General features: G+C 42.3%; 2 protein-coding genes and 1 pseudogene across 2 annotated transcripts; all 3 read right to left on the reverse strand.

Annotated features, from left to right (window-relative positions):
• Nucleotides 1–2,030: 2,030 nt before the first annotated feature.
• LOC130490187 (olfactory receptor 10AG1-like) lies at nucleotides 2,031–2,987 on the reverse strand. Its single transcript, XM_056864004.1, has one exon. The coding sequence runs from the start codon at nucleotides 2,985–2,987 to the stop codon at nucleotides 2,031–2,033; it is 957 nt and encodes a 318-aa protein (XP_056719982.1).
• Nucleotides 2,988–6,452: 3,465 nt separating this feature from the next.
• LOC130490120 (olfactory receptor 5A2-like) lies at nucleotides 6,453–7,409 on the reverse strand. The gene has a single exon (XM_056863930.1). The coding sequence runs from the start codon at nucleotides 7,407–7,409 to the stop codon at nucleotides 6,453–6,455; it is 957 nt and encodes a 318-aa protein (XP_056719908.1).
• A 3,878-nt stretch (nucleotides 7,410–11,287) lies between these two features.
• LOC130490783 (olfactory receptor 11L1-like) lies at nucleotides 11,288–12,242 on the reverse strand (annotated as a pseudogene).
• Nucleotides 12,243–12,967: the final 725 nt, after the last annotated feature.

Raw genomic sequence — 12,967 nt, forward strand, 5'->3', positions numbered from 1 at the left:
GCTCAGATGAAAGTTTGGAATCTCTACCCCAAAAAATGCACCCCCTGCAGCCATTGAAAGGAGCAAATGTGCACAAGCACCCCCCACGAGGATTTCTCTCACTCTCTCTCTCTCCCCGGCCGGGCCGCGCAGCAGCTGATTCCTCCATTTCCAATCCTGACTGATTGGCCAGAAGAAGACCCAGCTTGGCCACCGATTGGCCGGGGGAGGAGAATGCTGCTTACTGACGCCCTGAATTTGCCGAATTTATTCGTGAACTCCTGAACTCGCTGAATTTGGCTCCCCCGGCTTCCCGCCATTTTTGAGTTCGGTTCGTCCCGAACTAAAAACCGCCGAATCAGGGGAAATTCAGCTGTTTTTCAGTTTGGGCTGAACCAAATCGACAGCCCTAATAGTGGCTTGACCAAGACCACTTTGTGCATGCACCGCTCAGGTCAGACACGAATCAGTGTCCTTCTGGCTCACACCTTATTCTATTAAGTGCTTAATTTTAGCTAGGAGCCACCATTTCATTGATCCACATCTGTATCCTCTCCTTGCCCAAGGAGCTCAAGGCAAAGAACGTGATTCTCTTCTTACCCCTTTGGTCCTCACAATAACCCCTGAGCAGTAGGTCAGTAGGAGAGAGGTCACTCAGTGATTTTCACAGCAGCGTGAGGTTGTGAACCAAGGTCATCCGGTCTTAATTGGACATTTCTACTACTACACAAAAAGTCTCTAAAAGCAAATAGCCTGAAATGCATAAACTCAGGTCCCCATCCAGCTAAAATTATCTAAAATTATCTATTTCTAAGGTACATTGATTTTGATGAAATTAGCTGTTTGAAAGAAATAAAACCAACTGAACCCAGCACACACACACACACACACACACACACACACACATATATATATATATATATGTCTCTGTGTTAGTTTTTACACAATAAAGGAAGCCACAGCCCTCAATTTGCAAGATCTGAGCAAAGCTGTCAAAGATAGGACATTTTGGAAGACATTGATTCATAGTGTCGCCACACACACACACACACACACACACACGCACGCACACACACACACAATATATGTAGAAAAATGGATGACAAAAAGCAAATGTATCCAATAACCTTTTTTGTTGTTTATTACAATAAGCATTGACTTTGTTGTCCAGGACTTGAATTTAAAAAGCAAAAGATAACAATAAAAAAATCTTCCCTCTCAACATATAACTTTCAACACAAAACTGGAAAGAAATGAAATAATCAGGTTATCTGTGGGATAAATGAATCATTTATGAAGCAAAATGCATGATAGTACAAAGCTGATTTGCTATTACAAAGCAAGAAAGCATTAACAAATACACAGTGGGAATAATTATAGTAAAATCTAATGGGTTGGATCCTGCCAGGGATTTCACTATGTCTTGCCCAATTCCTCTCCTTATTACAGCCTCTATCCCACAGCTCTCACTCTATCCCACTTTGTCCATGCAGTTCCTATGGTCCCCAATACAGCCTTTTTAGGTGATGGAATGCCCTCCTTTTTTTACTTGTAAAAAAGCAGGTTGGAACCAATCCATTCCACTGGAAAGGTTATCCTTAAAAGAATAAGAGAGAAATTGAACTCTAACAGAACAATCCTAAGCAGGTCTACACAGAAGTCAGTCCCATTTTATGAAACATGGCTTACTCCCTAAAAAATATTCTTAGGATTGCAGCCTAAGTATGCAAACACACGCCTACAGAGCCAGCATGGCGTAGTGGTTAAGAGTGGTGGTTTGGAGTGGTGGAGTCTGATCTGGAGAACCGGGTTTGATTCCCCACTCCTCCACATGAGCAGCAGAGGCTAATCTGGTGAACTGGCTTTGTTTCCCCACTCCTACACACGAAGCCAGCTGAGTGACCTTGGGAGAGTCACGCTCTGTCAGCCCCACCTACCTCACAAAGTATCTGTTGGAGGGAGGGGAAGGGAAGGTGATTGGAAACCAGTTTGATTCTCCCTTACGTGGTAGAGAAAGTCGGCATATAAAAACCAACTCTTCTTCTTCAGACTTATATTCTTTCAAATGCACAAAACACAGCTACAGCCTTTCTGAAAGCGACCTTTACTTCCCTGTTTCTCAGGCTGTATATCAGGGGGTTGAACAAAGGGGTCAAGACTGTGTAGAAGAGTGAGAAGACTTTGTTGAGGTCTTGCAGGGCTTCTGTTTTGAGCAACATGTTATCAATTATTATGGAGCCATAGAAAATGGACACCACAACGAGGTGGGAGGAGCAGGTTGAAAAGGCCTTTTGCCTCCCAGAGGTAGATGGGATTCTAACAATGGCAGATATAATGTAGCCATATGATGTCAAGGTCAACAAAAATGGGGGGAAGGAAAACAGAGCAGCTAGAAAGAAAGTTACAAGTTCAATGGTATGTGTGTCATTGCAAGAAAGCTTTAAGAATGGATTAAAATTACAAAAGAAATGGTTGATCACATTGGGACCACAGAAAGTCAATTGGTGTATTAAGTATATAATTATATTGGCAGCCAAGGAACCACTTCCCCAACATCCAGCTACTAGTTGGAGGCACACCTCACCATTCATAAGTTCCATATAATGCAAAGGTTTACATATTGCCACATACCTATCGTAAGACATCGCTGCCAGGAGATAACTTTCTGACCCTCCTAAGAAAGCAAAAAAATAATATTGAGTTATGCAGCCCATGACAGAAATGTTTCCTTGACCCCCATGAAACAGATTCGCCAGCATCACAGGAAGGATATTGGAGCTGTAGCAGATCTCCAAGCAGGACAAGTTGACCAAGAAGAAGTACATGGGCGTGTGAAGGTGGTGGTCAACCACTACCAGCACCACAATGAGGATGTTCCCCACCATGGTCACAATGTAGATTATTAAGAAGAGCAAAAACAGAAGCCACTGCAGATCCCCAAGATCCCCAAAGCCCAGCAGAAGGAATTCCGTGATGGTTGTTTCATTTTCTTGTTCTGCTCTTTCCATGCTGGCAGCTCAAACCTGCAAAGCGGGGGGGGGGGGGTGCGGGAACTGTACCTTAGCGTGGTGAAAATCAATCTACTTAAGGGCCAGGCACTGAAGTAGAGGGTTGTAGGCAGAAGAAGACAGAGTTTGCAAATTGCCAGAGTGGTAGATATTGAACTTGTGGATTGGATCGAGCTCACCTTTTCACTCAGCCTCATTCAATTATCCTGCATACTTCAGGCTCCAACCCACATGGCTTTTGTCCAGACATGTTCTAAGATCCTGAGTCAGGCTTGGAGTTTTTTCAGTACTCAAATAGCCCCTTTTGGGGCAGTCCTTTTATGCCAGCAGAGAAGCTGCTTGAATCCAACTGTATGGCATTTCTGCAGATGATCATCATGTAGCAAATGTTGGGAAAGACCCTTCTATGTCTGTTCTAACTGGTGGGCTTTGGGGATCTTGGGGGTCAACCGTTGTTTCTGTTTTTCTCTTCTTAGTGATCATACTTGTAGGAAGTATTCTCATTGTGGCGCTAGTTGTGGTTGAGCACCACTTTCACACAAGCAGCTGCTTTGCCACTGAGCTACATCCCCTTATACAGACACATATGTCTAGAGCAGGGATGGGGAATGTCAGGCCCAGAAGCTGTATATGGCCCGCAAATTCATTTGGTCTGGCTCTTCATGGGTCCTGGAAGATCTCTAGCTCAGACTGGCGATCCGCCCCCTCCCGCAGAAAGGAATAGCCTCTATTCAAAGTGGATGTGAGTTTGTTTTGCCGAGAAAAGGAACAAAAGAGTCATTAGCTATGGAGCTGCTAGGACTGCCCAAGAAACTGTGTTAACCCTTTCCACCCGGGCGGTGGAGAAACGTATTCCCTCTGTACTACAAGAGGGCTGGGGGCAGAAGTGGCAATAATGGAGGGGTTAAAGGGGGCAGGGCCAGAATGCGTGGGGGGGGCAAGTTCTTAGCCATTGTGTCCTCATTTCATCCCTGCAGGTGGGGATAGCAGGAGCCAGCTGTAGAATCCAGCCCCAACCATGTGGAGCAGGAGCAACTCCAGCATGCGGCTGGAAGGCTACGCCCGGCTGGTGCAACAGACCATCCTGTGCCAATGGTTGGATGCCTGCCTGTTTGCCCATGTGTGGGGGGGGTCATCTGGGCAGCTGCCTGCTTGGAACTTGGCTGGTACCCCCTCTCCCTTCTGGTTCTTTCCCATTTAAGTCCTGCAAAAGATGGGTAGGGTGGAAAATGCCAGATTGGGGCGTTACTGGACCAGGCTCCTTTGCCTTCAAGCCCCGAGTGGCTTGTCGCTCACTCCATCTTGTGTTTGCTGCCCTGCCTGAATTGTTTGGGCCCAGCTGGGGGGCAGAGCTCAAAAGCAAGTCATTCTACGTGGCAGACACTCAGAGCAGTCTCTGGTCGTGCCTTTTGGCTAAATGTTTGACCAAATATAGCAGGCTAATTTTGAAATTGATCATTTTGTATGGCCCGCGAATGATGTTATAAATATCCATATGGCCCTTGGCAGAAAAAAGGTTCCCCACCCCTCGTCTAGAGGATAGGGTTGCCAGGTCCCTGTTTGCCATTGGTGGGAGGTTTTTGGGGCAGAGCCTGAGGAGAGTTGGGTTTGGGGAGGGGAGGGACTTCAATGCCATAGAGTCCAATTGCCAAAGTGGCCATTTTCTTCAGGTGAACTGATCTCCATCTGCTGGAGATCAGTTGTAATAGCAGGAGATCTCCAGCTAGTACCTGAAGGTTGGCAATCCTACTAGAGGATGTCATGAGAATTAACTTTCAATCGTGTCCTGCTAATTGTGTTTTTTTTCTGTCTTTACTGATGTGTGTTGTACTTTAAAGATAATACTTGTGTGTATTTTCAATATACTGGTAATTTCCTGGGTGTGCTGAATTAAAATAAAACATCTTGTTACTGGGAGAAGATTTTACCTCATTCATAATTGAGTATTTCTTTTCAATGTGCCCTCTTGTGGAGATATATATTGTAATTATTTTATTTTTCTTATAAGAGTACAGAAAGAAAATTAGGGAAAAGGAGGGGGAAATCATAATAGCATTTGATATCTGTGTCTTAGTGGTTTAGAACATTATATGCAGGCATCTTACATCTGCCCCACGAAGACATTACTTTATCATTTTTAAGTTCTCTATCACACCCTCTATTAGTCATTATACTATTGTACTTTACATACTCTGAATATTTCTTCTATCTATATTCAATTCTAAACATTATGGTTTTTAATTTGTCAAGTTATGTCTCTTTTCTCTAAAAGACCAAAGAATTAAGATCTGATGAATATCTTTCATATAAGGGCTGCCATCTCAACTTGTATTCATCGATTAAGTTCCTTCTCATCAAACATGTCATTTTTGACATCCAAGCAAAGTCAAATAGTTTGTTAGTCCACTCAGCCACATCTGGTATCTTTGCATCTGGTATAGCTGAGATGGCTGGTATTTCATGCTCAAGCTTATTGTTTTGATTCAATTAACATAGCCCATCAAGGCAAAAGATCAAACAACCTCCAAGCCGAGAATCATACAAGCTGATTGAGAGGGCAGGCAGCACTAGTGGTTCTAAGAGAAGATGGGTAGAAATGTTGTAGAAAAAATGAATGAGAAAAAGCAAATGTATCCAATAACCTTTTTTATTGTTTATTACAATAAGCATTAACACTATTGTTTAGGACTCAGATTTAAAACACATTCGTTACAATTTTTAAAAAATATTTCCTCACATAATATAAATTTCAAGACAAAACTGGAAAGAGAGAAAATAATCGGGTCATCTATAGGTTAAATGCATCATGAAGCAAAATGCATTATAGTACAAAGATGATTTACCGTGACACAGCAAGAAGGCAAAAACAAATACTTTGTGGGAATAATTTTATTAAACACTAATGGGTAGGATCCAGCCAGGGATTTGACTATGTCCTGCCCAATTCCCCTCATTACAGCCTCCATCCCACAGGTCTTTGTCCTTACAGGTCCTATGATCCCCAGTAAAGCCTCTTTTTAGTGATGGAATGTCCTCCTTCTTTTGTTAGTAAAACGGCTGGTTGGATCCAACCCACTCCAATGAAAAGTTATACTTAAAAGGAGAGAAATTGAACATAAATTATTTCAAATGCATAAAACTTTGCTACAGCCTTTCTGAAAGCTACCTTTACTTCCCTATTTCTCAGACTATATATCAGTGGGTTGAACAAAGGGGTCAAGACTGTGTAGACAAGGAAGAAGACTTTGCTGAGGTCTTGCAGGGCCTCTGTTTTGAGTAACATGTTATCAATTATTATGGCGCCATAGTAAACAGAAACCACAATGAGGTGGGAGGAGCAGGTGGAAAAGGCCTTTTGCCTCCTGGAGGTAGATGTCCTCCTCTTTTTTTATAGTATATGGGCTGGTTTGATCCAACCCACTCCAATGAAAAGTTATCCTTAAAAGAATATGAAAGAAATTGAACTTAAATTCTTTCAAAAACACAAAACTTCGCTACAGCCACTCTGAAAGCTACCTTTACCTCCCTGTTTCTCAGGCTGTATATCAGGGGGTTGAACAAAGGAGTCAAGACTGTGTAGAAAAGCGAGAAGACTTTGTTGAGGTCTTGCAGGGCCTCTGTTTTGAGCAACATGTTATCAATTATTATAGAGCCATAGAAAATGGACACCAGAACAAGGTGGGAGGAGCAGGTGGAAAAGGCCTTTTGCCTCCCAGAGGTAGATGGGATTCTCACAATGGCAGATATGATGTAACCATAAGATGTCAGGGTCAACAAAAATGGGGGGAGGGAAATCAGAGCAGCTAGAAAGAAAGTTACAAGTTCAATGGTATGTGTGTCATTGCAAGAAAGCTTTAAGAATGGATTAAAATCACAAAAGAAATGGTTGATTTCAGTGGGACCACAGAAAGTCAATTGGTGTAGTAAGTATATAACTATGTTAACAGCCAAGGAACCACTTACCCAAGATCCAGCTACTAGCTGGATGCACACCTTACCATTCATAAGTACCATATAAAGCAACGGCTTACATATTGCCACATACCTATCGTAAGACATCGCTGCTAGGAGATAACATTCTGAAGCTCCTAAAAAAGCAAAAAAATAATATTGAGTTATGCAGCCCGTGACAGAAATGGTCCCTCGGCCCCCATGAATCAGATTAGCCAGCATCACCGGAAGGATACTGGAGCTGTAGCAGATCTCCAAGCATGACAAGTTCACCAAGAAGAAGTACATGGGTGTGTGAAGGTGGTGGTCAGCCACCACCAGCACCCCAATGAGGATGTTCCCCACCATGGTCACAATGTAGATCACTAAGAAGAACAAAAACAGAAGCCACTGCAGATCCCCAAGATCCCCAAAGCCCAGCAGAAGGAATTCTGTGATGGTTGTTTCATTTTCTTGTTCTGCTTTTCTCATGCTGGCATCTCAGACCTGCAAAAAAAAAAAAAAAAAAAAAAAACTTGTACATTGTGGTGAAAATCAATCTACTTAAGGGCCAGGCACTATTGGAGAGGGTTGCAGACAGAGGAAGACAGAGATTACAAAGTGGCATAGCTCAGTGGTTGATAATGTGTATTTCATCAAGCTCGCTTTTTCACTCAGCCTCATTCAATTATCCTGTATACTTCAGGCCCCAACCCACATGGCTTTTGTCCAGACAGGTTCTAAGATCCCGAGTCAGGCGTGGCCTTTTTTTGGTACTCAAATAGCCCCTTTTGGGGCAGTTCTTTTATGCCAGCAGAGAAGCTGCTTGAATCCAACTGTATGGCATTTCTGCAGATGATCATCACGTAGCAAATGTTGGGAAAGACCCTTCTTTGTGTGTTCTAACTGGTTCTTCCTTCTGATTTAAATCCATAGCTAGTTACACTAGTCCCTGGGTTTTCTGGGGGGCTGCTATGTCTCTCCACCAAGTGTTACTGAATGGCCAGGGAGATCCAGCACCCTTGCCGGTAGCATCGGGAAATGAAAATGGAGGCCATATCTGTTCACAATATCCAGGTTAGCCAACCGTGATAATGTGTTCTTAAGTGAAGCATTGAATGAATGAAGGAGTCCAAATCTTTCATTCCAAACCCCCAATAACAGATTTAAAAAGAATGTAAAAGAAAACTATGTAAGGCACAAAAAGATGAAAAGAAATATTAAACATTTATGATAAAAGCACTAAAAAACCAGCAGCTTCATCCAGTCTCTTCCCCAGAGTTGACAGAATATTTGTGAACCCTTGATACGATTAAAACACCATGGAAAATCCTCTCACGCCCACCTTTGAAGACAATAAGTCTCCTTACTGTCGCTTCCTTATTATTCGCTGCATATTAAGAAGTGGTCGCAGTGCTGGATTTCCTTACTTGCCTCCATGGTTGCATTTCGGACACAGTCCCCCCTTTTTTTCTATTCCGGACCTCCATTCTTCCTGGAAGGGTTTTTTGTTTGTTTGTTTCAGCTTTGTCGCCACCTTATATAATTCATCTGGATGATTCTCTCACCACACCATGTTCTTCTCCCTTCCCACAGGAGAAGGTCACAGTCTCTTTTGGAGTGAGTTCTCTAGTAGACATTCTAGTGATGCATTTGGATTCTGAGGTAATGCACGACGACTATAAGATGATAAACAGCACTTATACTTTCTGTCTCCAGGGAATACCATGTGACAGCAAAGACCTTCAGAGGATGCAAGAAGAAAGGAAAAGCCAACAACAGGAAGCCCTTTCCCCTGCAATTAAATGAATTAATATGACTTGCAGAAATGGGGGAGATGCACTAGATATGTGAAAGAAGACCACATCTAACAATGTTTATTTGTGATACTGGGGTCAAAGTTGCATGAAACACTTGGAGAAAAGTTATGTGCATCCTGGTGTTAATTGTGAAGGAGACTTATTCCAACCTACTTAATCTGAATACCAACTGAACGAAGATGGCTGACAACAAAATGAAACAACTATCACTGGATTTCTTCTGCTGGGCTTTGGGAATTTCGGGGTGAACCGTTGTTTCTGTTTTGCTCTTCTTAGTGATCAACATTGTGGACAGTATTCTCATTGTGGTGCTAGTTGTGGTTGAGCACCACTTTCACAGAAGCAGCTGCTTTGCCACTGAGCTACATCCCCTTAGACAGACACATATGTCTAGAGGATAGGGTTGCCAGGTCCCTCTTTGCCACCAGCAGGAGGTTTTTGGGGCAGAGCCTGAGGAGGGTGGGGTTAGGGGAGAGGAAGGACTTCAATGCCGTAGAGTTCAATTGCCAAAGCGGCCATTTTTCTCCAGGTGAACTGATCTCCATCGGTAGGAGATCAATTGTACTAGCAGGAGATCTCCAACTAGTAGCTGAAGGTTGTCAATCCTACTAGAGGATATCATGAGAATTAACTTTCAATCATGTCCTGCTAATTGTTTTTTTTTTCTGTCTTCACTGATGTGGGTTGTACTTTAAAGACAATACTTACTTGTGCTTATTCTCAATATGTTGGTAATTTCCTGGGTGTGCTGAATTAAAATAAAACATCTTGTTACTGGGAGATGATTTTACTTCATTCATAATTGAATATTTATTTTCAGTGTGCCCTCCTGTGGAGATAGCTGGTATTTCATGCTCAAGCTTATTGTTTTGATTCAATTTGCATAACCCATCAAGGCAAAAGATCAAGCAGCCTTCAAGCCCAGAATCATACAAGCAGATTGAGAGGGCAGGCAGCATTAGCGATTGCACTTTGCCATTATTGGGATTTGGCCCAGTAATGCCACTACTACCTGTCATGGCATTAACAACTCAGCCCTCTCCCAACTAGGTCAAGAAAAAGGTCCGTGTTGATAAGTGAGCATGAGTGTAGGGTGATTTCATAAGTTCCCAGTGCACCAGAAACCTTTCTAATGAATTGTAGGTGGACCCCCTTCAAAGGTGACATGTCAGTTCAGAGGAAGAAGTCTCAGTGCCCATTCCTGTTGACTTAGCCACCAATGAGAGATGGCTTTGGTTTTTAATGTGGGCTTTGGATATGGTGATGGGAGGATAAAAGAGATGGCATTTTGTCAAGGCCGAGCCTGCCTTGGTATTTGAAATGTAACCAAGCTTAACCTGGGTTTGGTTCAGGTCACCCCCCAGTAATAAAATGATTCATATAGTCCAGTGGCAGTCAAATGCATAGAAATATAACAAAGCAAAACTAACTTACTAGAGCCAGTGTGGTGTGTTGGTTAACAGAAGCAGAGAACTGGGTTTGATTCCCTACTCCTCCACATGAAGCTTGCTGGGTGACCTTGGGCTAATCACAGTTCTTGTAGAGCTCTCTCAGACTCACCTACCTCACAAGGTGCCTGTTGTGTGGAGGAGAAGGGAAGGTGATTGTAAGCTGCTTTGAGACTCCTTAAAGGTAGAGAAAAGCAGGGTATAAAAACCAACTCTTCTTCTTCTTCTTACAGCAGAAAGGTTAGTTCTTATAGCTAATCTTATACCAAGATTTATTGGTATGGAATGACAATAAATGTGCCCTAAAGGAATATGAAGAATTGAAGGAATACATTACTTGGTTTCAATATCATCAACTACAATCTGTATTTTTACAAGATATGAAGATCCGATGCTTGCACAGGGAACCTTTACCTTTACCTAGCCTAGAATACGCAAACGCAGGTCCTCATCCAGCTATAATTACCTATTACTAAGGTATATTGCCTTTGACGGAAGGGTGAAACACATCCTTAATTCTAGATGTTCAAAATCAAGGAAATTGTATGAAGCTACCTAAGAAAAGATGGGATGAAATGTTGTAGAAAAAAATAAATGAGAAAAAGCAAATGTATCCAATAACCTTTTTTGTTGTTTATTACAATAAGCATTAACATTATTGTTAGGACTCGGATTTAAAAAGTATACGTTGCAATTTAAAAAAAAATTTCTTCACATAATATAGATTTCAAGACAAAACTGGAAAGAGGCAAAATAATATGGTCATCCGTAGGTTAAATGAATCACTTATGAAGCAAAATGCATTATAGTACAAAGATGATATGCCGTTACATAGCAAGAAGGCAAAAACAGTACTTTGTGGGAATAATTTTATTAAAAACTAATGGGTTGGATCCAGAAAGGGATTTCACTATGTCCTGCCCAGTTCCCCTGGGTTACAGCCTCCATCCCACAGGTCATTGTCCATGCCGGTCCTATGATCCCCAGTAAAGCCTTTTTTGGTGATAGAATGTCCTCCTCTTTTTTGATAGTATAAAGACTGGTTGGATCCAACCCACTATAATGAAAAGTTATCCTTAAAAGAATAAGAGAGAAATTGAACTTATATTATTTCAAATGCACAAAACTTCACTAAAGCCTTTCTGAAAGCTACCTTTACTTCTCTGTTTCTCAGGCTGTATATAAGGGGATTGAACAAAGGGGTCAAGACTGTGTAGAAAAGCGAGAAGACCTTGTTGAGATCTTGCAGGGCCTCTGTTTTGAGCAACATGTTATCAATTATTAAGGAGCCATAGAAAATGGACACCACAACGAGGTGGGAAGAGCAGGTCGAAAAGGCCTTTTGCCTCCCAGAGACAGATGGGATTCTCACAATAGCAGATATGATGTAGCCATATGATGTCAAGGTCAACAAAAACGGGGGGAGGGAAAACAGAGCAGCTAGAAAGAAAGTTACAAGTTCAATGACGTGTGTCACTGCAAGAAAGCTTGAAGAATGGTTTAAAATCACAAAAGAAATGGTTGATTTCAGTGGGACCACAGAAATTCAATTGGTATAATAAGTATATAACTATGTTAACAGCAAAGGAACCACTCCCCCAAGATCCAGCTACTAGCTGGATGCACACCTTACCATTCATAAGTACCATATAAAGCAACGGCTTACATATTGCCACATACCTATCGTAAGACATCGCTGCTAGGAGATAACATTCTGAAGCTCCTAAGAAAGCAATGAAGTAATATTGTGTCATGCAGCCCGTGAGAGAAATGGTTCCTTGGCCCCCATGAAACAGATTAGCCAGCATCACCGGAAGGATACTGGAGCTGTAGCAGATCTCCAGGCAGGACAAGTTGACCAAGAAGAAGTACATGGGCGTGTGAAGGCGGTGGTCAGCCACCACCACCACCCCAATGAGGATGTTCCCCACCAAGGTCACAATGTAGATCACTAAGAAGAGCAAAAACAGAAGCCACTGCAGATCCCCAATATCCCCAAAGCCCAGCAGAAGGAATTCAGTGACGGTTGTTTCATTTTCTTGTTCTGTTCTTTCCATGCTGGCAGCTCAAACCTGCAAAGGAGGGAAAAACTGTACCTTAGTGTGGTGGAAAGCAATGTACATAAGGACCAGGCACTGAAGTAGAGGGTTGTAGGCAGAGGAAGACATAGCTTACAAATTGCCATAGCTCAGTGGTAGATATTGTGGATTGGATCAAGCTCACTTTTTCACTCATCCTTATTCAATTATCCTGCATATTTCAGGCCCCAAACCACATAGTTTTTGTCCATGCAAGTTGTATGATCCTGAGGGAGGCTTGGCCTTTTTTGGTCTTCAAATATCCCTTTTGAGGCAATCCTTTTTTGCCAGCAGAGAAGCTGCTTGAATCTAACCCTGTGGCATTTCTGCAGATGATCATCAGGTAGCAAAAGTTGGGAAAGGCCCTTCGCTGTGTGTTCTAACTGGTTCTTACTTCTGATATTAATCCATATCTAGTTACACAAGTCCTGGGGTTTTCCGGAAGGCTGCTAGTTCTCTCCACCAAGTGTTACTGAAAGGCCAAGGGGATCCAGCACCCTTGCTGGTGGCATCAAGAAATGGCAATGGAGGCCATATCTGTTCATGATATTCAGGTTAGCCAACCATGTGTTCTTAAATGAACCACTGAATGAACGAACGAGTCTGAATTTATATCCTGTCTTTCTTTCTATACTCCAAATAACAGATTAAACAAGAATTAAAAAAAATAAGGCACAAAAAGATTAAAACAAATATTAAACTTT

Source organism: Euleptes europaea, chromosome 18 (genome assembly GCF_029931775.1).
Source record: "Euleptes europaea isolate rEulEur1 chromosome 18, rEulEur1.hap1, whole genome shotgun sequence".
NCBI lineage: Eukaryota > Metazoa > Chordata > Lepidosauria > Squamata > Sphaerodactylidae > Euleptes > Euleptes europaea.

Excerpts from the sequence above, each read along its gene's own strand:
- LOC130490187 (XM_056864004.1), bottom strand. The coding sequence starts at position 2,987 with ATGGAAAGAGCAGAACAAGAAAATGAAACAACCATCACGGAATTCCTT.
- LOC130490120 (XM_056863930.1), bottom strand. The coding sequence starts at position 7,409 with ATGAGAAAAGCAGAACAAGAAAATGAAACAACCATCACAGAATTCCTT.